Below are 27,564 nucleotides of genomic sequence, written 5' to 3'. Positions count from 1 at the left end.
CACAAATCCACATGGTAAAAAAAAAAACCATCCACCAAAGCTAATGATCCAGTTGTGAAATGAAATTAATAGTAGAGAGGGCAGTGATGTACGAAGAAGTGGGATAAGATGAGAAAGGTTATAGCTAGAAAGCAAGAGATCTGCAGGTGTGTGAAGATACTGCTAACTCAGCATTCTGCTCCCCCACACTTAAGGCCTCCAATCCAGACTGTGAATCCTAAGAAAACCTATGATATGATAGAGATCACACCCCAGGCGAAGATGTTTAAGTATGATGAAAACAGCTGTTTGTGGGAGGGGAGGAAAAATTTCCAACGTGAAGTAACTTACCTTTCATGACTTTCCTGTTAAATAGATAGATGACGTGACCTACTTCTGCCTACAAAGTTGCCCATCACATAGCACCAGAGACCAAGTCCAGGGCACTTCCTTGCTGTTAGAACCCACAGGCAGGCCTTCTCTTCGGACTAAGTGAGGAAGACAGTCTGTTAGCAGAAGCACTGCAGATTGGCATGTTTCCTCTTGATTTTTGGATGAGAAATACTGTTTCTCTGGCATATGTCCATCTCTGGTTCTGTTTGGACTCTGTCCTGTCTCTCTGCCTCAGCAATCTGAAGCCATAAGGCTACCCTTTCTTTTGAGAAGGCCTAAATTATGTGGTTGGAAGATTCTGCTACAGCCTGGAGGATGTTGTTTCATCATGGGCATTGCTATTCCACTCAGACCTCAAACTGGTTTTCCATGTTTCTGTTATCACAATACTGTATGATTATGGTTCTTTTCGTCTGCTTTATGCAATCATGTTTTTCATAAAATAGAACCTGTTCTCCATTAAAAGGGAATTACATCAGTTTATTTAAGCAGATGAGTGAGAATTGTACAATTTATCCCTAATACTAATCTCTTAACACAGAATCATGTCCACACAATCCCTAACTTTACTGAACTGTCCATCATGATCGTGAAGCTGTACCTCTAAACCTGCACTCAAAAGTTGCGAGTTAGCTCCATGCTCTGCCACAGGCTTCCAATAAGACCTTGAACTAGTCATCTAAGTCACTTGCCTCAGCTCTCTTTCAGAATGGTACCTTACTTTCTCACAGCACTGGTAAGGCAAAGCTGTGTCTGTGTAGGCTGACTACCTACTACAGTCACTCTGCTTTTTTCTAATATCCTGTATGACAGATATTATCAAAGCACAGCAGTCCGTCTTTCAAAATAGAGCCTCTAAAACTGTGTGATCCTCATAAAAGACATCTGAACTTATTACACAGTAGCTTCTAAAGAGATTTCCAGACATGAGCCTAGGATAAAAGAGCCATTCAAAATATTTGTGTTGCGTAAGTCAAAGACACACTGGTAATTACACTAAAGGCTTGCAAGTGTACAGAATAAAAAATTAAATTATTAAAACTATTGAAAAACTTTACTGCTAGATACATGCACAATAGGGAAGAGTTCAGTTACATATGTGATGGTAGCTTTATAATTTCCCAACCTTTCAAATACATAGATAATGGTAATGCTTCAAAATGTTTTCTTGAAAAGACAGACATAATTTGCTATTGTGAAACTCCCTGGCTGCATGAAATCCTACCACTCTTCCCATGAGCCATGAACACAACTCAAAGCTCAGCAGGATTTCTTCCAAATCAGGGTTCCCTCTCCCTTGCCCCAGATTGAGATGCAAAAAACGAATGAGAAAAACTGAACCGCATTTTTTCCAAGCACACTGAGTAAGACGTCTCTTTGAAGTGGCAAGGGTGTAGGAAGAGGAAACATACTCGTTTGTTCTAGATACATAAGGTTAACCACTCACTTTGAGAAATCAGTGAAAACCTCCCTCTGCCACAGCAACCAACTGCCCTTACAGAGTTTCAGGCCACAGAAAATTCTTCATCTACAGCTACTTAAACACTCAGATGAAAGAGTTTGAGGTATTTTCTCAACAGAAACTGAAATGCTTGAAAGAAATGTTGAAAAAATCTTACTATGTTGGGAAAATACACTTTTTCTTCCAGTAACCCAGTGACTTTAGCAAAAAAGGCCAAACTAAGTAATCTCTGGACAAAACCAGGTTACTCAATGAGTATTTGGGGTTAGAATGACAAGACCAAAGTAATAGATGTTTACAAAGCTAAAATGATTAGATTCAAAGCCCACTGAAAACAGTCAGAACTTCCCTTGATTTCAATAGGTTTTCAATTAGGCCTAATTAAGCTTACCCTTTGAAAAGACAAATAAAAATGTGGATGACCAAGACCTCACAGCATTGCAACACAAATGTTAGGATTTCAATTATGTTTTCAGTTCTCAGGGAATCTGATAAATTCCCCATGGCTAGGAGCTATCAGTAAAAGAGAATACGGGACAATTCAGAGAGATGGTGTAATCTAGAGATATCATAGCCTGAAAAACAGGAGATAGATAGGCAGAACTTTGAGAGATTTTCTACTTTACACACAACTGATATTACTTAGGAACAAGGATGGACTAGACAATTTTCTATGAAAAAAATGCAAGTGCTCTATTATTTATAGCTTTTAAGAATAAATGAGACTATTCCAACATTTAAGTATCCTTATAACTAGCCATTTTTCCTAGTCTAACCTGAATCTCTCATGCTGCAATTTAAACCAATTACCTTTTGTCTATCTAAACTGAACATGTAAAACAGATACTCCCTCCTCTTTGAAGTAGTCTTGTATCACCCCTCAGTATTCTCTCTGTATACAATGCAGGCTACCTTCTTTCAACATTTCCTCTTGTTTCCTAGATCTCTGATCATTATCACTGCTCCCTGCTTATCCCTCTCCACCTAGTCCACATCCTTCTTGAAACACCATACCTGTAAAGAGGACAAAGTAGTCCAGCCCAGAGCTTATTGTTATAATGGAGCTGCTACAAAACGTGCCTTTTTGTAATGATATAACATTGTTAATTCAAGTTCAGCTTGTGAATCTGCTAAAACCTCAAGATTTATGTAAAACTTCTATTTAAACAGTTGTTCCACACTTATATGCAAATACAGGATAAGGACCATTGCACTTGTATTTATTGAATGAATAACTTTTTTCAGGCCTTTTTTTTGCCTCAGGCCACTTCTTCACTGGAACTACAGACCAGTTCTCAATACACCTGCAGAACTTTGCACCTTAGTTTCATCCACAAATTTAATAGAAATATTTTTTGCTTAAAAGGTTACTGAAAAAGTGGATTATTTTTGTAAACTGGATGATAAATCTGTTAAGTACTTTGAACATATAAAGAACAAATTTTATTTTAAAGGGTAGCCTATTCCTTCATAGCAGAATTTCTTTTAGATACGGTTCTGACTCCTGGGAAATAATACAGAATTATCTTTAGGGGTAGCCATTAAAGGACAAATGTTATCATTCTAATGAAACAAAGATTGCAAAAGTAGTTGAATAGGGCAAGATTCTTCAGAAAAACAGATTTCAGCAAACAGGGAGATGGTAAGTAAAGTCATTTTTTGGAAGAATTTGAAGACGAACGGAGTACAGGTAGGATTACTGAAAGATTATTTTGTAAACCCAACTATTCTACAGCAAAAGACAGATAGTAGGAGTAGCAGAGACCATTATGGCTGCATTGAGAGTTCTTCAATACCTTGAAACAGTGAAGAATGAATCATACAAAAACTGAAAGCCAGGATGAACATAAGAGACCAAGGACATACTGATAAAAGCTAAGTTGTGCGAGCATGTAAAGTGACATAAAGGATTGTATGAACAAGTTTTAGAAGTAAGAAGAAGACAAAGGGAATAGTGATGACATTACTGAGAAACAAAAGATGCTGAGAAAGTGAAAATACCTAGAAGATGGAATACTAAACCACTGCCATGGATTTGTCAAACATGGAAAATATTCAGCTTGTTTAGTTTCTTCTTTCAACAGAGTAAGCGGACTACTAAATAACAAGGTGCAATAAACTTTGACATAAGCTTAGCTTTAAAATCTTGGCCTGCACTGGCATCCTAAAGCACAAGGCTAATGAGTCTTAGCATAAAAAGGGTATACAAGCAGCTGGAAAAAACTCACTTTCAAACAAGTATTTTTCAGTAGCTCCCTGTCATGCTGCGAGAACATTGCACAACTCCCAAAGAGATCTTTCCAAATTCCAATTTTCATTTATCAAAACCAGTCATGATGAAATGGAAAATACTGTTGGTGAAAGGATTAGAATTTAAAATTATTTTGACAAATCAGTAAGATAACTAGCTTCATCTTACTGGGTTTGGACCAAATAAAAGAACAAAATAATTTGCAATTGTGAGAAAATACAATACAGAATACACAAGACACAGAATAAGAAATATTTAGCTAGATGGTGGGAAGAGAAATGGGCTAGGGTTACAGTGATTTATACAGTGATGTTCTTCCAAAGAGCCATCTCCTTCCAGGATGCAATAATGGGAAAGATAACTAATCCTACAAATTCAGCTTTGGTGAGTCCTCACGGGAAATTCTGTGTCCTGTTTAGGAACCGCACGTGTAGCAAGAAACTAGAGAGAATTCTGATTTTTTTTAAAAAAAGAGCAAGCGTTTTTAAAAAGAGAATGAGGTTTTTTTTTAAAAAGAACAAAAAACAGTGAGTTTGTTTGGTCTAGAAAAGCAGATATAGGAGACAGGGTAAAAATGTCAGAAAAAGGACCGTAATCAATTGTTCTTCATGTCCAAGGGAGAAGAAAAAGACAAAATACAACTGACAGCAAAGATTACGGTTGAAGAAGCATTTCATCAGGGTGGTGAAACACCAGAAGATACTATCTGAAGAAACTAAGACAATATCCTTATTGAGAACATTAATAGGCAGTTGAGTCTTTCTCAGGGATGGTTTGGGTACACTTGTTTGAGCCTTGGAGAGGAAATTCATACTGCATGCTCCCTTTGATCCTCTATAGCCTTAAATTTCTGTATTTTCACAGGAAAACATACTGAATTAAAAACATGGGGAAGAGGAGGAAGGGAGAGACATTACAATAAACAAATTACACAATATTTCTTTTCCAGTACTAGGAGGAGAGAACAACAAAACACATAATCTTTATCAACATCTAATTTAATTTTAGAATTCCAGATTAGGAGCATCTGCTCTCTAAGGTAGCTGTCTTCAGCCAGTATCATTTGCATAATTACAATGCTAGACAAGGACCACATGCAAGTGACTCTACATTGAATAGCAAATAGACAAGCAGCAACTTCAGCTGCAGCTTAATTCCCCATGGCTCTGAGCAACATCAGATAGTTTTGTGGGCCATGTGTACAATAGGTTGAGGACATTTAAACAGGTATCTTCTCTCCCTCTTCTCCCAAATATGGGTTTATTATTGAGTAATGCTCCATTTTAAGTTACTGATATGAAAAATGAAATCTGGATTGGCTTACATAATAGCAAACTTAATTTCAATGCTTCCAAACTATTTTCCATTCTGAGTCTTTATCAGTTCCATGAAGAATTACCCAGGTTAGCTACAATAGCCTAATTTAATAGTTTTTTAGAAGTGCAACTTGTTTATTTTTAAATATATTTGTAATGTAACTGACATGACTATCAATCCATTTCTGGTTATACACTCTATGAAACTGCTACTAAGAAAAAGCAGTTACAACAAAAAAATGTGTATTTTTTTTTTTTTTTTAAGAAATGCAAAACCAACAGGACTTTAACTCAAACAAAACAAGTTACCCTGTAGATTATAGTACAAGGAAACATAGCTATTCCACTATCTACAGGAGGGCTACCCTGTTGTTCCCTTAATGTAATGAAAACATTATGAATTTAACAAAAAATGAAACACTGATGAGAAGAGGACAGAGTTCAAAGAAAGTCCACATTTCCCTTGTTCACATGAAGATCTATTGTGCATTCATAGATGGAGCCATGAAAACCAGACTTCACTTACTATTTGATTTGGTTCTGTACTAAAACAAGAAGCACTTTCCTACTTTTGGCAGTAAACACTTCAATATCTTGGAAATTATAATGTAACTCACATATTTCAGAGGAAGAAGGGAAAAACCCACGTCATAGCAGTTATCAATTATACAGTAAATGGAAAAAATGCTAAAAACAGAGTTCCCATATAAAGGAAGAATAAGAGTATGTTTAGCTAAAATATTCTTGGGGAGTTTAATGTTGCACTATATATCTTTTATACATTTTGAGATCTACTGAAATAGTTATCCCTAATTTATTCTGGTACGATCATTTTGCTGTAAATCCTCAAGGGGACACTGCTATTCTACAATAGGCATTTTAGTAAACTTCCAAGTGTAGCCAAGTTTATGGAAGTAACTTGCTTCTGGCCCATTAATCTGTCTCATTGTCCCTACCTGTAAGAAGAAAAATATATTTCACTGCATGAATTTTGTTCTAAACCCAACCCTAGACACCCAAAGTCATAGCCTGTGTCTTTCACCCTAGGACTGGTACTCAATAGCTTTCACATAAATTGCTTGACTAGTTTCTACAAAAGAATGCGACTAGAACACATCCTTGTAGGCTTTAATCACTAGGCACAGAAATTATGTTGCCCTTATATGCCATAAAGAATACCTTTTTCCTGGATTCAAGGAGAACTCATAAACTCAAAACTACTTAGCCCTATCAAGACCCAGGCAATTCCACACATGCAAAAAAAGCAGAGCTTTAGGTAACAGAGAGAGTTAGAAAGGTATTCAGGTAAACAAATTATTGATTTAGTTTCTGGTTTATCTACCTCCATAAACACATACTGAGATCAATGAAAAAATACTTAAAGATTTACTTCAAAATGGCATTTGTTAGGTATTTTCTCAGTCTTGAATTGCATTACTTTCTAAGTAAACTTTTCTGTAATTAAAGTTAGTTTTCAGGGGAGAGAGAGCTTTTGGTAAACCGGTAGTTCATGTGTCATCCAACACTTCTATCACAGTGTTTAACTTGGCCAAGTCCAGATTTATCTTTTGGAACAGAATCCAGCCTTTTACTTGGCAAAATGCTTTCACTGCTTTATGACTGCCAAGAGCCTTGTAAGACTTGCCCTTTGGATGGGCATATCAACTGTGTTCTGTCCGCACAGGGAAGTATTAGCAATAGGCCTGCCCTGCTTGTTACAAGTGCCCACCGTCAAGAGTTGTTACCGGAGTCAGCTCGTTTCTCACACTTGCTCTGCTAGGGTGGACCTAGCAGATCTCAACGCTCCCAGATAAAAATAGATGACGCTGTATCATAAAAAGACTTCTTGATCTTTTTTTTTCCCAGTTATCTGCTCAGCCAATCTAAATGCAAATTACATACTAGAGAGTACTGAATGCTGAAGACCTAAATCTTCCAGTGAATGGAAACTAATGTGAAACATCCAAGATCTCTTGGTCCTACTGACTTTTGTGTCATACCTTACTGACAGACATAGCAAGAATAAACTAGTCTGTTTTTCCACTGAGTTAAACAGGATGCAAGCTACAATTACTACTTCAAATTTACAAATAGTGAGGTATGAAGATTAGTGTAGAAATTAATGAAGACCTTTCCCTTAAATATCTTACATACCTGCAAATCATACTATGAAACTACTAGCTGGAGAAAATGATGCCATCTCACTGTCCTGTAGTCGTAGATCTGGTTCTGCTCCTGAGAACCAAGAAGTCTAGCAAAGGCTTTATGCATGATCCTCTACCAGTTGCCATCTCCTGATGTCTGTTACCACTACACAGTATGGCTGCAATTGCCAGCTATCTTGTTTCCATACAGTGGGGGGACACATGATAAAGAAGACAGCAGATATGTCTGTCCACTTTCCCTCTCTTGCTAAGCTTTCTGTGGCATCCCTTCTACCATAATCTTCCAAAGTGACCGAGCTTCCTTCAGGTATCTTCTGTTATTCCTGGCTCTCAATGTCTATACAGTCTGCAGTAATCAGAGAAATCCACTTTGACCCAAACATTGTGTAAAGGTGTTAGCACAGGGCTGAGCAGAATATGCCCTGCCTTTTAGCTCATCTAGCACCACATAATCACCCTGTTCTTATCTGGTGCAAACTTGCAGCCAGTCCACTAAGGGCAGGACCAAAATTTGCTTACATCTGCCTATAGCCTGTTTCTTCTTTCATGTTCAAAGTGGTACAAGTGACAAGGCTAGTAAGGATGCCAACCACTTCTGGAACCAGATTCTGGATGTGAAAGAAGAATTTTGGATACCAATGTTAAAACTGAGTTTCTTGCTTTTCACCTTGATGATGATTTTTAGAGCTCCATTGTTTACTTACTTATATTCAATAAACTACAGTAAATAAAGTATCTAAGTTGCTTACAGGATAATACAGGCAAGAGGCTATAACAGAATCCCAGCAAAGAATACATGAATCAAATTTCAGTTAAGATGTTACATCTACTACCTCTCAGATGCTTTGTTTCCAGTGTGAAAACTAAAGCATGCAGGTACTTCTCAGTAGTATACAGACACAGAGTGATCCAAAGACTTTTCATGCTGAGTGGAGCTCCCTAAAGCTGTCAAGAAGAAATGTGAGGCAAGGCACTGCCTGAAGGTTCACCCCTCTAGAGATGGACACTGTGAATCAAGACTGCAGGTACCTAACATCTAGCTTTCCCACTTTGTAGGCAAATGCTTTAGCTACTAAGATATATAAATGAAACTGGCAGTCCTCCTTACCTTGCTGTGATTTTTAAGATGCCACATCTACTGCTTCATCTAGAATGCTGAGCAGCCTTCATCTGCTCAGTGACTTGTACTGTATCAATCCCATCTGGGATTTGGGAGCTCCTTGTCTAAGTGTCTGTAACTCACATGGTTTTAGGCACCTACTTCTTCAGGTAAATGCTATTTTGAGCATACCAGAAGGCAGAACCACAGCCAGTTAGGGAATATTCAGGTTCAGCAGAGAAGTACCCAGGAGGCTTAAGCAAACACAGCATAAGAGTTACTAAACATGATTTTTAATTTCAGCTTTGAACTTCCCTGTTTGGAGCTTCTCCAAACCACTTGGAGGTAGCTCAGGTATTAAAAAGACTACAGTTTTTTTCAAGAAATATTATTGATCTGTAGTTATCAATTACAATCTGAAACACTAATAGGAATGCACATGTGAGTAGACCTTTGTGCGCAGAGACCAGTACCTCAGGATAACATGATCTGTACATACTAAATTACATGGTTTGGCTTCTAAACTATGATTTTGGCTAGCTATACTCCTCCTCTGACAATGTTAATTTGCAGTAAAAAAAGTCCAAAACAATAAACCAAACAGAACCCTTTGGCAGCTCTATCATTTCACAATCAGTTAACAACACGGAGATTGTATTCCAGACAGAGACAGTAGTATCATTTGCAGTTTATACATACAAGGAATTATGAAACTTAGACTTACTTCCCTGGTTCATTTTTATTTATTTTCATTTTTTTAAATTTATCACTGCTTAGCATCTAGAATCTTAATTTAATAAGGAGAAACTGAAAACTTTTAATAGCATTTATCCTAGCAAGCTACTGGGAATCTTGACAATTCCCATGAAGAAACCAATGGGAAACTTAGATAATACAAGATCTTTAGAGAAGCTAAAATGAATTCAAATACTCTATAAATAATTGCTTGAGTGGGGTTTTCTATGCAGTTAATATCGTCTGTGCTATATAGGTACAGAGGTAATCTTGTACCCTTGAGCAGTTCAAGTGGACTTACAAGCATTAATGTGCTTGCATTCTTTTGCCTATAATCCCACACTCTCTCAAGGGAAAGCAGCAGTTTTCAGAAGACACAGCAATGCCACACAGCTCTATAAGTAATTTTTCCCATAGTTGTGTACATTGAGGCAGAAGAAACAACAAAGGAAGTTGGCAGAGTCTCTATTCTAAAATATTTCCCTCTAGATAAGAGACACTCATGGTCCTTGTCTGCATTAACTGCTAAATTAACAGCATCTAACAGAGCTAGGTAGAGGCATAATGTTGAAGACTGACTGTGTAGCCATTTCCTCACCGTACAGGTAGGGGACATACACTGCAGTAAGCATTACCAATACACACCTCTCCTTTCCTCTTCCAGGCAACCTAGCTAATAGGACCGTGATAAGAGTATGCCCCAGGCATCCTCTAGAGTCAGAGTAGGGCCATTGATTGGAAATTATAGTTCAGTGTTTACATTTAGGATGAAAGAGAAATCTACAGTAATTGGTCTGACCTCCCTAACATGTAAGATTTTAGGATAAGCTTGGAATAACAAACATAGAAGTGGCTGAAACAGGACAAAGCTCCCCAGGGTTCAGAAGAAAAAGTATCTCACTTTTCATTCATCTATTCACAGCTAGCGATAACATCAGGCTAACTCATTTACTAGAGCCTTCTATTTAAGGGACTGGTGCTTCTACCTACTTAGGTGTCTAAATGAGTTTTCATTTGGTATAGTTCACCCTTTTGTAGCATACTGTTAGTTTTCAAGACGCTTTTTGGTACGTCTAGGCTTCTCCCCAGTTTCTCCCATCTTTTGAAGTCCTGAAACCTCGTGTTGCTACTAGGGCCCTGTACTAGAATCTTCTCTGGGAAAGAAGAGGAAAAAGAAGAAAAGACAAATATGGTTTATCCCTGCTCACTATAAAGCTTGGATCTTTTACACTTCCCAAATATACCTTCAAATACCTTGTTTTCTTTAGAAAGTAACAAATTACAGAGTTGCACCTAACTCCAACACATACTAAGACTTACCTTCTCATCAAGATTTTTTTTTTTTTGTTAGTTAACCTCTCTGCAGGTGTGCCAAATCACCCATTTACCAGATCCTCCTTCAGATGCAGCCATAAATACTCATTAAGCTCCCAGGCTAGCTACAAACCTTTTCTCTATCAGTGGAAAATGTAGGGTTGGGTGTACAGCTGATCACATATTGTTTTATGAAACAAAGATGATTCATAAAAGATCTATTGCCTTAAAATAAAAGCTTTTTTCTGAAAAAAGAGAATGGTAGTACCTGTGAACTAGTAGGATTTTTACATGATATTTGATACGCTGTATGCTGGGAAATACTCAGTTCAGCTAAGAAGGATATGAGTTATTCTGAGAAACACACGGCACCAGTTAAATGGATAATGGTAAGTTACTGGGAGGGGGGATGTCAGGCTAGACGGAAGTTCTTAGTAAATGCTGCTGAGTACACTATTAGTATTGGTCTCATTAATATTTCCATTCATGATCCTGATACCAAAAGCAGCAATGTGGTTACGGAACTTCTGAAGAGGAGAACATTGCATAGTAAGAAATGATTCATCTTGATTGCCAGAATAATTGCTCTGAACTAAAATGCTAAGTACATGTTTTTGGGACCAATGAATATTTCTGCTCTAACTTTGAGTCTGCTGGTTGAAAACAGAGGAAAAGAAACATCTAAGTGACTTAGTGAAGCAACAGAAATAATTTCGCCATGAAATAGACAAATACAATCTTCAAAGGTGTTTAGTGCAGTAGCCTAGTCATTAACATGGCTGAACAAGACCTTGTGTATCATTTCAGCAAACCATGATCAAGTAAGATGAAATCAAACTTAGAGATCTAGACAAGAACCATGAGAATGAGGAAGGAAATTAATGTTTTATGACAGAAAGCTTTGATTTATTTAGCTGTCATATGGAAGGCTTAGAGATGACACTATTGCATTCTAGAACTACATCAAAGTATAAACATGACAGAAGACAAAGAATCTTTTCAGCTACAGATGATGCTGAAGGAAGAACAAGTATGCCTAAAATGACTCTGTGAATGTATGTAGGCTGAAAAATAGGTTTTTCATAATCAGAAAATTTTTACTTGGAACATCCTTCCAGTAGTTCAATTGGATTCTAAATGAAGTTTATTAGTTTACAAGTGAGATTACATGCTACTGCCTGAAAAAGCAAGGAAATAAACTGGTTAACCCAACAGTCCTTTCCAGTCTTATTCTTCCTATTATCAGAAAATGAATTTGTCTCAGGCAACATGTTGATAAGCAGTTTTGTGATCACTGTGAATTAAAAGTCTTCAGTGGGTCCATTAATATCAACATCGACAGCTAGCTCAGAGATTGTCCTGTGGGCAGGAACTCTCATCCTTGTAAAAACAGACAATTATTATTTTTTTCACTTCAACAAATTCCACAGGCCACATGGTTAGAAATTGCAGCCCCTCTTCTGCATTTCTGACACTCACAAATATCTATTGTGAATAAGAATAAGCAAGTTTTGACAAACAGTTAAGAAGCGTGAAGAGCACAAATTGCATCAGGGAAGTACAACGTGCAGCGGCTTTGAGCTTCCCCCACTTTCGCATTAGACTGTGTAAATATGGAGACTGTGAATGATTTGGTAGGAGAGTGTGCACGGCTAACAGAGAAGCATCATGGTCTTCCTGAAAGCTATTTTTGGCACGCAGTGGGCTGTCCTGAAATACAATTATTTTATGGCCAGTCTCGATGGTTGTTTCCAACGGAGTTACTGCTGACTTGAAGGTGTGTTTACAGACAGCTCTCCTCAAACCCAGTACGTACATTTGTATACATACTTGCATACTGACACGGTATGCCTGGAGAAACCACTCCAGATAAACATACAGGAATCATCCAAAGTGCTCGTGTTTACTGAGATGAGCCCACTCGACGTCCTTGGGAAAACACAACTTTGCTGTAGTAACCGGGCTTGCAGTTTCTCGATGCTCCTCTTTAGGACGGATTTGGGTCAGCCGAATCCCCTCACGGCAACCAACTGCCACGGCAGAACACCGACGTTCCTATCTTTTCTACTTCCTCGGTCTCCACCTCCCTCTCTCCTGCTCCTTGATGCTTCGCTGCTCTCTCCTCTCGCTATCCACCTCCCTTGGAGCGCTGCCCCGCCGCAGGCCCGCACACGCAGCCAGGCAGGCCGACCTGGGCCACACCGGGGGGCCACGGAAGATCCCTGGCAGAGCAGACGTGCTCGGGCTGGCAGCCTGAGGCCCAAGCACCCGCTGCTCCTCCAGCTGAGGCAGGAGACGCTTGGCTGGCAGCTGCCTTCCCCGGCAAAGGTGGGCCGCTCTCCTCCGCATCAGCCTCCGACGCAGACCCGCCTCCTCCCAGCGCACGGTTTCGAGCGCCCCCGGGCCTGCCTACCCCTTCCCTGCCTGCCTCTGGGCCTCCCACAGCCCCAGGCGAAGGCGGAGGCGAGCGCTGCCCCTCACAGGAGCCGTGCGGGCCCGCCGCCTCGCCCCGAGCCGCGCCGGGCCAGGCCGAGGCGAGGCCGCAGCCGGCCCGTCCGCGCCGCCGCTGGAGGGCAGAGCACGGCGGGGGCGGCGGCGAGCGAGGGGCGGGCGCTGCCGGGGCCGCGTCCCCGGCGTGTGAGCATGCCGCGCCGGGAGGAGGGCTTCCTCGGCCGGGCCGGGGGAGGTTCAGTCTGAAGTTAGGGCCGGGGAGAGAGGAAGAGGGAGCGCTGCCGGAAGCGGCAGAGCGGCGGCGGCGGCGCTGGGAGCCCGCGGTGCCCCCGCGGGCAGCATGTAGCTGGCTGACAGCGACCGGAGCGCGCCGCCTCCGCCGCCGACGGCCGTCTGCCTCGCCGCCGGCGCGGCGGGCGCTGAGGGGGCCGGTGCAGCGGGTCGGGAGCGCCTCCGGGGAGGCGGAGGGGGCGGCAGCCGCGCCTCGGCTCGGCTCGCCTCGGCTCGCCTCTCCTCCTCTCCTCTCCGCCGCTTTCCGCCTGCCCTCGGCGCCGTCCCTCGGCGCGGCCCTCCCTCAGCCGCCCGCCCCTTCGCTGCCGGCCGGGGGGCTGCGGCCGCCGCCGCTGCCATGGGGCTGCCCACGCTGGAGTTCAGCGACTCCTACTTGGACAGCCCGGATTTCAGGGAGCGCCTGAAGTGTCACGAGATCGAGCTGGAGAGGACGAACAAGTTCATCAAGGAGCTGATCAAGGACGGCAGTCTCCTCATCGGGGCCCTGCGAAGTGAGTGGGGCGGCGGGGCCGGGGCGCGGGGGAGCCGGGGGCGGCGGGCAGGAGAAGGGGCTTCTTTTGTTTGAATGGGCGCCGGGAGCGGGCTCCCCTGCCGGCAGCCGCTGCGAAGCGCCTCGCCGACTTTCTCCCCCGCTCCCTCCCCGCCGCTTCGCCTCGCCTCGCCTGCGGCGGGGCTGGGTGGGTTTCCCGGGGGAGCGGGGGCGGCGCGGGGCCCTGCCCCGGCCCGCCGGCCCGGCCGCGCCCTCCCCGGCGGGGAGAGCGGGCAGCGCGGGGGCGCCGCCGCCGCCGGGGGGAGCGGGCCGGCCGCGGTGGTCCCGCCCGGGCAGGGGGCGAGAGCCCGGCGTCGGGGTTGGGGGCCGAAAGCCGCGGTGTAGGTCGCTGGACGGGCCGGACCGGGCGTGTAGTGCTGCCGGGGGCCGGGGGTCTCGTTCTGGGTCGCTGGCGGCTAATTGGGCATCTTTAGATAAGGGAGGTGTCCGTAATAAACGGGCAAAGCAAGGCGCTGAAGTGAATTTACATGAAGAGAGTTTGTATCTCCTCATCTTCCCCCCTCTCCCCCGCCGTCTTCATGTGTTAGATTAACTTTTATGTATTTTGAAAGATTCTGAAAGAAGAGATAAGGGCGAGCAGTCCCGTGCTTTCAGAGCTCCGTGGGTTGAGGCACTGACAGCTTCCCGGGGCGTGAAAACGGCCCTCACGCTTTGAAGAGCATGAAGTGAAAACTAGGAATGGCCATAAGCATTACTAGACTCGGCTTGCCCTCCTCTCCTGTAACTCCTTGCCACCTACTTCTTGTCTTTAAGTCACTTTGGATCTCTCTTGCCTGTTGCCCAGAGCTTTCCTTCAGGTAGAGCAGAGAAGTAACTTAGAGCTTCTTGTGCTGCAACATGAGATGTTCAAGGAAAAGAATCACTTTAATCCTTAAAAATATCTGCCACGTTGACGCGGTCTGCTAGTTTTTGTGGGGTGAAGGGTAGCAGTATTGCTTTTTATGTGGACAGGGAACAGGTGTTACTATGAGCTCCTTAGCTCATAAGAAACCTAACTGATGCTAACCTGGAGTCTAAACCCAAAGTTTGTCTCTTTACCTGGGATAGGAGGTCAAACTGTGAAGATTTTGTTTGGCCAACAGTAGGGCTGAATGTTAATTGTACTTGTTCATGTATCGACTGTACATAGATCATTTACAGCATTGCATTTACATAAAGCAGCTGCTGTCTTTTTGAGACCTTTTTCATATAAGTGCTTGTATTTCTGGACACATCTCTGTTTTAGTGAGTAGCTGGATACAAATCTAGCATCTTACATGAATTTGTATTAAATTCAAAAATTCCTGTATCCATGCCCACAGAATGCGAGATGATAGAATACATAGAAAATGTGCACATATGTGTACATATATAGCTAAAAACTCAAGGGTACATTTTTGGGTTTTAGTTGTACTTTTAAGTCTTTCTCTTTGCTAAAAAGCTTTCTCCATAAAACAGGAAGTTTGAGCTTGTTTTAAGTAGTAAATATCCAAGTTTTTATTAAACTTAACTATTACAAACCTGGTCCTACAAGATGGGGTTCACAAATAGCAGTGATAGGTTAGGATACCACATGGGTACTTTTCTGACCTGGACTAGCGCTGGAAATTGACTGCTTTTTGTTCCAGATCAAATATGAACAAATACAGCTTTCTTAAGTTGTCAAAGACAGACTGCTGTGGAAGGAATATCATTCTTGACAAGTAATTTAGACCTTGATTCTGAAGCGAGTAATCCCATTACTTTTGTGAAGAATACTTGTGAGTCCTTGCTAGACTTAGACCCTATATCTACATGTTTAATAATTCTCTCCCTCTTCAAGGATAAGCAGTATTTCTATCTCAAGCAATGAGTACTTAACTTGCAAGTTCTCCTGACTTTTAAAACTTTTTAGTTCAAATGTTGTGTTTGACACAATGTTGATTGTATTCTATGTGCAACTTTAAAATGCTTTGTGCTATAGTGTCCTTTAGCCTTAGGAAAATAAGGTCTGGTCTGGTGTAGTAAGAAATGTTTCTCCTTTTGTTCATTTCAAATCCCTTAGTTTTGTGTCCATGCCTTCCAGAGCATACTGCCTTAGTTCCTGTGTTAGGACAACTGGGGAATTGTCTGGATTTTTCTCAACAAAGTAGAAATCCTGGCTTTATATTGTACAGACTCTGGTGTAGATGCTGCTAGGGCAGTGTACCTCTTATGGCAAATAGCAGTATTGTATGTTTCCTGGAGTCGAGAACTTTTGACCTGTTAAAGCACACTAGCTACTCCTACTCAGCTTTAAAATCAGTGGAGTGTAAAATACTTGTGCAAGGCTTTTTTTTTTTTTTTGCTTTTTTTTTTAATTGTCTTTGAAAATCTAATCAGTGTAGTAAATAGTTGATTTCAGTGATGAACTCTTATGATTTGATCTTTGAATATTTAATAACCTACAAGCCCTGGAGAACAACAGGCATTATTTACCATGTTTTATCTATTTAGGTGATCTAGGATTTTTCATTTACATATCAGTTTGGAAGATCAGTTCTGTTGGGGATAAAATCTGAACTGTGCTGCAGAGCTTCAGTGGAAATGAGTTTTAGAACTGGTCCTTCCTGACCATGTTTAGAGAAGAGAACGTGAAGCTGGCTTAATCCAGTTATAAAATACTATAATCTTTTAAAGTTGCCTAAATGTAAGATTTATATGAAACTACAGTATGTGCACTGTTTTTCAGGTGGAATTAAACTTCTATATTACAAAAGTTACAAAATACTAATTTGTGCAGAATCCAGTATCTAAGAAGTTACTGTAAAAATGCAATGTTTATAAATACGTGACAAGAGATTCCACGTACATTGAAGGTAGAACAAATACGTTTAATGTAGTATGCAGACATTTTGCACTTTAATTGGAGTGGTCCCAAGATAAGGTCAGACTTTATTTTAATGTGGTTTTGCTACATTCATTCTGAAGAGTGCTGTTTTCCAAAGTAGTATGCAGAGCTGTTATACTGTGCTCCATGAAGCAGCAGTTGACTATTGTGAATGCAGTGAGAGCTGATAATGCTAGGATTGATATCTAATCCTCAGCAGCATTTTCCTAGAGTTTTTTTTTTGCACTGTTTCCTTCTCTTTCTAAGAATGTAAGACTCTGGGAGTACCCCAGAAGAGCACAGGTTATATGATCCTCTTTAGTTAGGTGTTAGCATCACATTTGTATGGCCATCGTACCTACGTCAGCCTTGTCCTACAATTAGTATTTGCTGTGAGAGACTACATTTTCTTTTTCAAATCAACTGAGTTACTAAATACATTACTGTCTCTTGAAAGGCTTAGTTTATGCATATAATAGGTGTTCTTATTACATTAAAAAGTTATCCTTTGACAGAGATTTCACTCTGTGTGTAGGCACAATTAAGTAGGAGCATTTAGTTTTCTTTGCACCTGGAGTAGGGTTTCTTTGTTGTTAAGTTATGAATTAAGGGGGAAAAAAAAGTTTTTAGAAAAAAAATCTCCTGCTACAACTGACCTTCTTGATTATTAAGTGATTGTTGATTTCATAACTTCTTCAGGCACCTAGTTTAATAGATCGTTCAGATGCATGTTTAAAATGCATATGCTTAAATGCTTCACATAGTGGTGTCTAGCTGTAGCTGGACTCCTGAAGCAGAATTGAAATTTTTCCTTCTCATTGATTCCAGCTTGTTTTCAGTTAAAACATCAAGTCTATTTTTCCTGTACTTTTTGCTAGTAGTGTTGTATTGGGTTTGCGTGGCAAGGTTTTGGTAGCAGGGGGGCTACAGGGGTGGCTTCTGTGAGAAGCTGCTGGAAGCTTCCCCCATGTCCAACAAAGCCAATGCCAGCCAGCTCCAAGACGGACCCACCACAGGGCAAGGCTGAGCCCATCAGCAATGGTGGTAGTGCTTCTGGGAGAACAGAGTTAAGAAGGGAAAAACTGCACAATTGCAGCTGGGAGAGAAGAGTGAGAAGGTGTGAGAGAAACAGCCCTGCAGCCCCCCAGGTCAGTGCAGAAGGAGGGGAGGAGGTGTTCCAGGCGCCGGAGCAGAGATTCCCCTGCAGCCCGTGGGGAAGACCATGGTGAGGCAGGCTGTCCCCCTGCAGCCCAGGGAGGTCCACGGGGGAGCAGATCTCCACCTGCAGCCTTGGGAGGACCCCACACCAGAGCAGGTGGATGCCCGAAGGAGGCTGTGACCCTGTGGAAAGCCTGTGCTGGAGCAGGCTCCTGGCAGGACCCGTGGACCCATGGAGAGAGGAGCCCACGCTGGAGCAGGTTTGCTGGCAGGACTTGTGACCCCGTGGGGGACCCACGCTGGAGCAGTCTGTGCCTGAAGGACTGCAGCCCATGGAAGGGACCCACGCTGGAGCAGTTCATGAAGAATTGTAGCTCATAGGAAAGACTCATGTTGGAGAAGTTTGTGGAGGACTGTCTCCCGTGGGAGGGACCCCATGCTGAAGCAGGGGAAGAGTGTGAGGAAGGAGTGGCAGAGACAACATGTGATGAACTGACCACAGCCCCCATGCTCCATCCCCCTGTGCCACTCGGGGGGGAGGATGCAGAGAAAATTGGGAGTGACATTGTGCCCAGGAAGAAGGGGGGGATGAGGGGAAGGCGTTTTAAGATTTGGTTTTATTTCTCATTATCCTACTCTGATTTGATTGGTAATAAATTAGACTGATTTCCTCCAGTTGAGTCTGTGTTGCCCATGAAGGTAATTGGTGAGTGATCTCTCCCAGTCCTTATCTTGACCCATGAGCCTTTTGTTTTATTTTCTGTCCCCTGTCCAGTTGAGGAGGGGAAGTGATAGAGCGCCTTTGGTGGGCACCTGGTATCCCGCCAGGGTCAACCCACTGCAAGTCTACTTTGTGATTTCTTTGTAGTTGCCTTGTGAAAAAGCAACCTAGTCTAGGGCATCGTCATATAGATTATATAGGAAATTTCATTATAGAAATACTTGTATGCTTTTAATTTCCATAATAGGCCTACTGTTCTGGCAAAGTTGATGTATATTGTATTAAACAATCCAAAAAAGTAATATGCATTTTGTACAGGTGACCTCATGGTCTATTGCTGTGCAGAAGCCTTCAGTTTTTCCCAGATCTGAAAAATCAGTTTTTCTGATTTTTGAGGCCTTCTCTCCATCTTAAGTCCTATTTTAGCAACAAGTTCATGTGTTCAAAGATGAGAACTACATAAGTTTTGGTTTAAACGGTTGAAAGTTCAGTGGATTTGCAGCTGTTTCAAGTAATGCTGTACCTCTTAAAGTGTTTTAATATGATGCAAACAGTAATGCAGAGCTGTGGTGTAATATAAACAAGATTTAACAGATATCTTCAGGAATTTCTAACTTAGCAATCATTAGTAGTTTTATTTTACTACTTAACACATGGAGAAACAGAGAAACAGGCACAAGATGGAAATGCCATCTTTTTCAGCGGGGTGTGAGGGGGTATTTTTTACCAGGTTTTTATAGAAATTTCACACAGAAAAGATTGTCTTGAAACTGTTTTGACATATAGTTTTTCAGGGGTGATTTTCTTCTCTCATAAAGCTAATTATAAAAATACAGTGATGAACCTGTCTTATGTATGGAAATTTTGGGTGTTAGCTGGCTGGAAAAAAAAAAAGGACAAAATTACAGCATAAGAACCTATGATCTTGTTATCTCTCTTGGGAATTTTTTTTCATGTAAAAAAAAAAAACAAAACCCTTTGTATCTTTCCGGAGAGATGCATTTTCCCAGATATCTTGGCCTCACATATTTTCATGAGATTATATCTTTACAATGTGTTTTCCAGATTCTAACTGGAGCAGGACTGAGTTCATTGAATAATAACCACTGAAGTTAGATAGCAATTATTCTCTTTTATTAATTTAGATTTTAAGTAAATCAAGTTACTCTTCATATTCCCCATGTGATACTATGATGGCGAACATAGAATTATAAAAGTAGAGCTTACTAATAAGAATTTCAGGAATAACTCACATTGCCTTTGAAAATGGATTGCTTTTAGTTGTTTTAGTCATATAATACAAAAATGCATAACTTGCCTTTTGTGTTAGGGTTGGGTGAGAGGCAGGGCATTACAACAGGTTACACTTTAGTCTCTAAATACATGATTCACTTACCAATTGAAAAAAGTTTCCCACTAAAAGGAAGTTGAAACTCAGTAATTGGCATTAATATTTTGAAGTCATCTGCTTCCTCGCTGTTCTGTTACTTCTGATCAGCAACTTCTGCTGATGTCTGAGTTACCTATGGATTATGGATGCAACTTGCAAGAACAATTCCAACAGTGTTCAGCCTTTCATGCAGAGATACCAACGATAAGCTGGTTCACGGCCAGAGAAGGAGCTTAATTGCTTCCTCTAGTGTTTAAAGCAGCTGCAGTCTCTATCGTGTTACCTTTAGCCAAATATATGGAGAAAACAAATGCTACTATGTAGCAGACTGTTACAGAGCGAAGTATTTTCTGTCTCTCACATGTTGTTTCATTTTGAACCAAGAATCCTAGCAAGTGAGTTCCCATGCTGTCAGTAATGCCTACTGTGTCAATAAAGTCCTTGAATGACTCAGCATGTGTGTTCTTGTGCCTTAATATTGAAATAGGTATTCTTTAGAGAAATTTTATAACTGGATTATGTCAGGTTACCAAAGGAGTGGGTTTAAGTTTCAAATGCCATATGAAATGATGTCTCTGCTTTAAGAAAATGTTGTGCTTTTTTTAAAATTAGGATTTTCAAACTTTTAAACTGATTTCTGAAAAGGTCAAACTTAATCTGTTTCTTAATGGGCCAGTTGGCTTGTTGTCTACTACATGCTTCATTTGCTATGAATAAGATAAATGAATTCTATTAATAAGAGACCAGCTGCTTCATGAATATTGTCTTTACTACAATGGAAAATATGATGCTGTGGTCACTGAACTTGTACAGATCTCTTGGGTTTTCATGGGCAGAAGTGCTACAGCAATTTGCAGTTTCCTGTAATAGTAAATAACTTCATGTTCATCCTCTGTGAAAAATACGGAGGACAATACAGTCCTTCTTTCTACTGAATGATATGTAAAACAGTGTTATGTCTTTGCCTTTCTATTTTTTTCCTACAGTCTCAAAACTGTAATTATAAATAAATTTGGAATATAGGAGAATTGGGTATCATGGATTTCCTTTGTTAAATCCAATATCCTGCTAGTGTTATATCATGTAATCCCTACTTGTCAAAGTCCATTTTAAAAAGTTTTTCTCCTTATTGTTTCTGCTAGAAGGTTGTTCTAGAACCTTGTTAAGCTGAGGGTTGAGTAACTCATTAAAAATAAATTTAATCTGGAAATTCAAACTTGTTTATGCTCATTTTCCTTTCACTCAACATTTCTGCACTGTTGTTTACTTGGATTTGCTTTGGGAATAATCACATCCTTTTGCTAGATTGAACAAGCTGTTCTCATCCTCTCTCCTAAGAGGTTCTCTGGTTTCTTAGTCATTTTAGTAGCTCTTTTCTAAGCCTTTTTGAATTTGCTTTTAAGTGTTCAGGAGATCAGAAGTAAAAGTAGGGGAAACAAAAGTAGTATAATAATGTTTACAGGTTTGATCTTTGCTTATTGTATTCTGTGAGAACATCAATCATTAAATGAAATCAATGTTTATGGTGGTCTTTTGACTATGTGGTGCTACAGATTTCTCAAGTGTATGATAAAAGGTGAAAAAGTCTTGAGATCTTATAAGCAGTAGCAATGAAGTAAATATTGAACTGAAGAAAAATAGCTTGACCGTCTTCCATATTAATATGAGATTGAAGTATTGTTGGGCAGTAATCTAACCTCCCACTGGCACCCTGTGAAGTGCAAATAACTTTCATTAGAAAGATAATATATTTCACAGCACGTTATCAACTCTGGGCTGTGTTACAGTATAGTTTTTCAGATCAATTGGAAGTTATCAACTTCAATTGCTTCCCTGTCCTGAATTATGCAAACTTGTATTTCACAGGACACCAAAAGCTTAAACAACATGTTGTTGTCGTGCTGATGTTTTGCTTAGTATAATTCAGGCATGGGAAAATAGTATGGAAATTCTGTATGTCTTCAGAAGTCTTATCTTCTTTTAGCTTAATATTCAAAGCAGGATTCAAGGTGCTGCAATGCCTAGGTCATATAGTTGGTTCTACTACTGATGTTACTTGATATTTTGTAGGTTGCTTAAAGAAGAGAGGTTTGCACATCAGCTGTGCATTGTACTGTCTCTTTGCAAAGGTACTCTTGTTCACTGAAAGATATCATGTAAATGAAAGTAGGTATCACCAATAGGATTATTTTTCTTTAAAGAGCCTTTGAGTCAAATAAACATAATGAAAAATGAAACAGGTAACAATAAGAAGAATAAATTTGTGATTTTTGCCAAGAAAGGTTGGACCAGATGATCCTTGAGGTCCCTTCCAACCTGCTATTCTATGATTTGATCCTGTAGAATTACAAGGACGAATAAACCTCTTATTTTAATTATTCTTTGCCTTTTGTGCTTTTGGAAAATCTTTCTTATTTCGGTTTCCTGTAGGTGAGGATACCTCAAACATACTTTTTTCTCCCCCCTTGCCTCTTCTTTTCCCTCCTTTTCATAGATGAAAGTTCAGTGTTTTGTGTCAGTAATCCTCCCTGCTCTGTGGTAGCAGCCAAGCTCTCCCAAAGTCAGGGTGGAAATGTTAAATCAGATTGATATTATTACAGGACTGACCTTGAGACCAAACAATGACATTCCTCTTTTTGGGTGTTCGCAGCAAAGACTTTTCCTAGTTGTTTCTTATCTATGTAACTTCTGTATAAGTTCTCATCTTCTCCACAGTAATTATTAAACTGCCATTGTAGCTCGGTATCGTGTGCTTTACTGGTGACTAATTGATTAGATCTATTGTAGTTTTGTGGCGTTTTTGTTTGGTTTTTTTTAAATAAATAAATCTCTCACCTTGTGTAAAAGAGATATCCACTGATCTGATGCAGTTTACATTTGATAAGTCTGTGTTGTCTTTACCCTATTTTCTATCAATTTCTAAGCTTTTAATTGTTCTTTCCTTCAAATAGTGTTCTAAATAATTGTGTGGTTTTAAGGTCAACCTAATGGAGCGTTTGTGTTGGATTATTATCTTTGTCTCTTAAATACAGGCATACATTTGCCATGTTATTAGAGCAGACTCCTTGATTTGATCAATTTAAAAATCTTGGGTACCAAGTCTTGTGTTTTCATGTGTTTGAGTGTCAGTGTTAAATTGTATCTGTCCTAGCCCCTGTTTGAGTTTATGGAACTCTTATTTGTGTAGTAGTGTGATAATTTGCATATTTAATGTACTCATTCATATGAATTTCTCCTGTTGTTTTCACACTAGTAGCATTGTTGAAAATTGAGGTTGAATATTAATTTTAGTTTGGATCATACTTTAATCTTTAGGCTGTGTCTGTGTCATCTTTACTGCACATTAGCCTTCCTTGCTCTGTGTTCCATTTTTGGCTCTTACAGATTAAAAAGCCATTTGTCCTTATTTTCTAAATTCTACTTTGGTTTGTCTTTGAACTTCACAAAATGATAGTTTTCTAAGTATTAATATGTTTGTGAAAATAACCTGAATTAGGCTGAAATTACCCAGTGTCTGGTAAGAGTGCCTAGGCTTTACCTGCGGCTGTAGGAGTGTCACAGCACCACACTGGTAGCTGACTTAGCTCTTGTGCTGTTGGAGTTCCAGTAGTATCTGGTACCAAACCTGGTTATCTTAACTTCTTAAAATACATCAATATGCAGGTATAGTTGAATACTGATTCCACCCCCATCACCTCCCGCCCAGTCCACAATCCTCTGCTCGCATCTCTGTATCATTTCTTCAGTTCTCCCTGATTTAATTGTTTTATGCAGTTGTTCTTCTTGCAACTAACTTGGAAATTCAAGGTAACTCTTGTTGTACCTTTGCAATTTCTCCATATACAGTCACATCTAAATTCAGGTTCCCTTAATTACTTAGATCTTGCTTTTCTGAAATGTGGAGCTCTTGTTACAGGCTTCTTTCTTTCTCTTGTTCATCTGTTTAATTTTAAACTGAATGAGCATATGATTACTTAGGTTATTTTGTCAGACAGGTTTTTGTCAAGTTACATATTCATGAAACCACCGTCTAGGCCAGTCCCTTACTAAACAAACCCACGTAGGAAGGTAGGCTTATGGTGTATCAGGTGAATTGGGATGTGAATTTGCTTTTTTCCCTGCCTCTACTTCAGAACTGTGGTCATAGGTGTTGTCTACTGGGTGTCACAGTAATTGTGCAGTAGTTTCGAATTCTTGTGTCTTCTATTCTAGCACCTCTGTCTCTGCCCTCTACAGTGAAGAGTGGTTCAGCTGTCCAGTAGTTCTCCCAGAATTTCTGACCAAAGGAGGTTACTGGAAAGCATCTGTCTGAATCCCCATTTTGCTCTGTATTTTTAAGCCAGCTCTACTGCTAAACAAACAGAAAACCTTCAGAGCCTGCGCCTTGCTTTTTTGCCCACTCTCAGACCTTTTTTCCACTCCTTTCTGTCCTGTAAGTGGTATTAGCACTGCTATTTGCTCAGCTGTGTGCTCTACTGAATCAGGGAGCTAAACTAACTGCTAATCTTTGGTGAATAATTTTCCACGTGTCGCAGTTTCCTGATTTGGTTTGTTACGCAGCTGTGGAAGTGCTTATCCTGGCAGAGCACAGGGGAACCTGGGAATGGAAGCAATTGTGGAAGTTGGTGGGTAGGAAGAAGAATAGGGACAGGACTTTAAATTATTGTTTGATGGCAGTGACAGCTTAATTGCACATCAAACTATAGCCAAAGTTAATGTACAAGTTTCCAATGACAGCTAAGTCACATTTGTCTTGTCTTCTGTAATAATCTTCTTCTTTGGGAACCACAGAGGTGTGACTTCTGAGCTGTGCTTTTGTGGTGGGTTGACCCTGGCTGTCTGCCAGGTGCCCACCCAGCCGCTCTCTCACTGCCCCTCCTCAGCAGGACAGGGGAGAAAATAAGATTAAAAGCTCATGAGTTGAAATAAAGACAGGGAAATCACTTACCAATTACTGTCACAAGCAAAACAGACTAGACTTGGTGAAATTAATTTAATTTATTGCCAATTAATAACACAGTAGAATAATAAGAAGTAAAAACACAACTAAAACCACCTTCCTCCCCCCCTCTTTTCTTCCCAGGCTCAGCTTCACTCCTAACTCTTCTACCTTCTCCCCCTGAGCAGTGCAGCAGGGTGGGGAGTGGGGGTTGCGGTCAGTCCATAACCATCTCTGCCGCTCCTTCTTCTTCGTGCTCTTCCACTGCTCCAGTGTGGGGTCCCTCCCACAGGCTACAGTCCTTCACTAAATGATCCAGCATAGGTCACTTCCACAGGGTACAGTCCTTCCGGAACAGACTGCTCTGCTGTGGGTTCCCCACACGCCACAGCTCCTGCCAGAAAACCTGCTTCTGCGTGTGCTTCTCTCCATAGGCTGCAGTTCCTGCCAGAAGCCTGCTCCTGCATGGACTCTCCACAGGCTGCAGCTTCCTTCAGGACACATCCACGTGCTGTGGTGGGGGGTCCTCCACGATCTGCAGTGTGGATATCTGCTCCAGTATAGTCCTCCACAGGCTGCAGGTGGACAACCTGCTTCCCAATGGTCTTCTCCACAGGCTGCAGAGGAATCTCTATTTCAGCATCTGGAGCACCTCCTCCCCTCCTCCTTCTTTGACCTTGGTGTCTGCAGGGCTCTTTCCTTCCTATATTCTCACGCCTCTCTCCTAGCTGCTGCACAGTGTTTTTTAACCTTTCTTAAATATGTTATCACAGAGAAGCCACCAGTTTCAATGATGGGCTCAGCTTTGGGCAGTGACAGGTCTGACTTGGAGCCAGATGAAACTGTCTGTGTCCGACATGGGGTCAGCTCCTGGTGTCTTCTCACAGAAGCCACCCTTGCAGCCCTTCTCCCTGGTACCAAAGCCTTGCCATGTAAACCCAATGCAGCTCTTCTCCAAGTACTTCCAGTACTTCTGTCTTTGGAAGACACCTTTTGGGTCCTCTTCAAACAAACAGCTGCCATCCAGGCATTTGATGACTGTTTGAGAATTTTTTTGTTGTTGATGGAAGATGGAATTTATGGAAGGAAAGGAACAGGGGAATGAATTATTTAAAAGCTGCTAAGGCTTGCAACTCTTTTACAATAAATCTTAGATGAGGTGGGCACTCGGGTGACCTGTTTACTATTCTATTAAGGATATAATTTTTTATGATGACCTTGTTCTGCTTTCTGCAAAAATACCAGGGCAAGAACTTGGTTGCTTCTAGAAAATTATCAAATATAAAAATAGTCTTCATTCTTCCTCCCCAAGTCCTCACCCTTGCCCCTCTCTCACTGCTATGCAAAAAGAGCACAAATTCTTGGTAAAAGAAGCAATACATAGAGTAGGGTTTCATAGTAAAGACATTTTCTTTTTGAGTCAACTCAGTTCTTTGATTGCTAACTCGAAGCGCACAAGAAGGGATAACGAATTTTAACTCTTTTTTTTTTCTGCTTTAATAGTTTGATTCTTTTCAAGAGGTGGCCAAATGTCAATGTAAATATGTGTGGATCAGTTCTTAAAAATGCAGGTCATATTTAAATGAACAGACAGATTTACAATGTTGTGGGGGTGCATGTTAGTGTTCAAAAGCCTTCCTAGATTACTGGTCCAATCAAGGCCTTAGGAACGTTGCAACTGCACCATTCAGGAAGTTTACATTTCACTTTAAGTCCATTCCTTGCATCTTCTCACCCTTTTCTGTCCTACCTTATTTGCCTCTAACCTTTTGTTTACAAATGATGAGGGGGATTGGAGGGAGGAAGAATTCAAGAACTTGGCTTCCTTGGGATGTACTATTTGTATAAACTGTTATTTTAAATCTATGTATATTGTAGAGGTGTAGAGGCTAAAATGATTTATAAGTTGCAGGAAGCATGCAGGAGGAACTTGCTGCTTTGAAAAAGATCGCTCCAAGCCTGAGGTTATTTATTAAAAATAATTGTTCCCTTGAACCTTTTCATGTCTAGCACCCACTACTGTTTTAAAACAAGCTGTACACTGATACTTGAAGAAAAAATTGAGTTACCCTTCCTTGCCCCTCTTGTGAATTACTAGTTAGCCTACATACACAGGGAAGTTAGAGAGCTATGGAGCTTACCTTCTGGGAAAGTTTGAAATAAGTAAGACTTGAGCTTTACTGTAGGAGAGATAAAATCTCCTTATTCTGGGGAAAAGCAGAAATTGTGAGAATATTTGAGAGACTGCTACAGCTAAAAGCAATATGGATATGTAAAAATACATGCCTTCACTCATAAAGTATTGTAAAATATTTTACCTTCTAATATAAGCTGTACTAACTTGCATACCTCTGTAAAGAGTCTGTTTTAGTATAGACAAAGAAAAATGATCTAATGGCTCTTTAATAAAAATTATAGTTAGCTTATAATAAAGATTTTAGTTTGCTCTGTTTACCCAGAGATGCTTTTGTGAATCTTGTCTGGTGGTACGTGTTATTCACATAAAAGGCTTATTCACAATTG

The 27,564-nt window shown here is 40.7% G+C and overlaps 1 protein-coding gene across 1 annotated transcript in view; it reads left to right on the top strand.

Moving 5' to 3' along the window:
• The first annotated feature begins 13,732 nt into the window (after positions 1-13,732).
• The window catches only part of ARHGAP42 (Rho GTPase activating protein 42), a 166,816-nt gene continuing 152,984 nt past the window's right edge, over positions 13,733-27,564 (top strand). The window contains exon 1 of the mRNA XM_030042841.1: positions 13,733-13,947. Coding sequence (XP_029898701.1) covers positions 13,794-13,947 — 154 coding nt within the window. The 5' untranslated portion in view covers positions 13,733-13,793. The remainder of the gene's footprint in view (positions 13,948-27,564) is intronic.

This window comes from Aquila chrysaetos, chromosome 19 (assembly GCF_900496995.4).
Source record: "Aquila chrysaetos chrysaetos chromosome 19, bAquChr1.4, whole genome shotgun sequence".
Lineage (NCBI taxonomy): Eukaryota > Metazoa > Chordata > Aves > Accipitriformes > Accipitridae > Aquila > Aquila chrysaetos.
The sequence above is the reverse complement of the archived record's forward strand: the minus strand, read 5'-3'. Positions and strand labels throughout refer to the sequence as shown.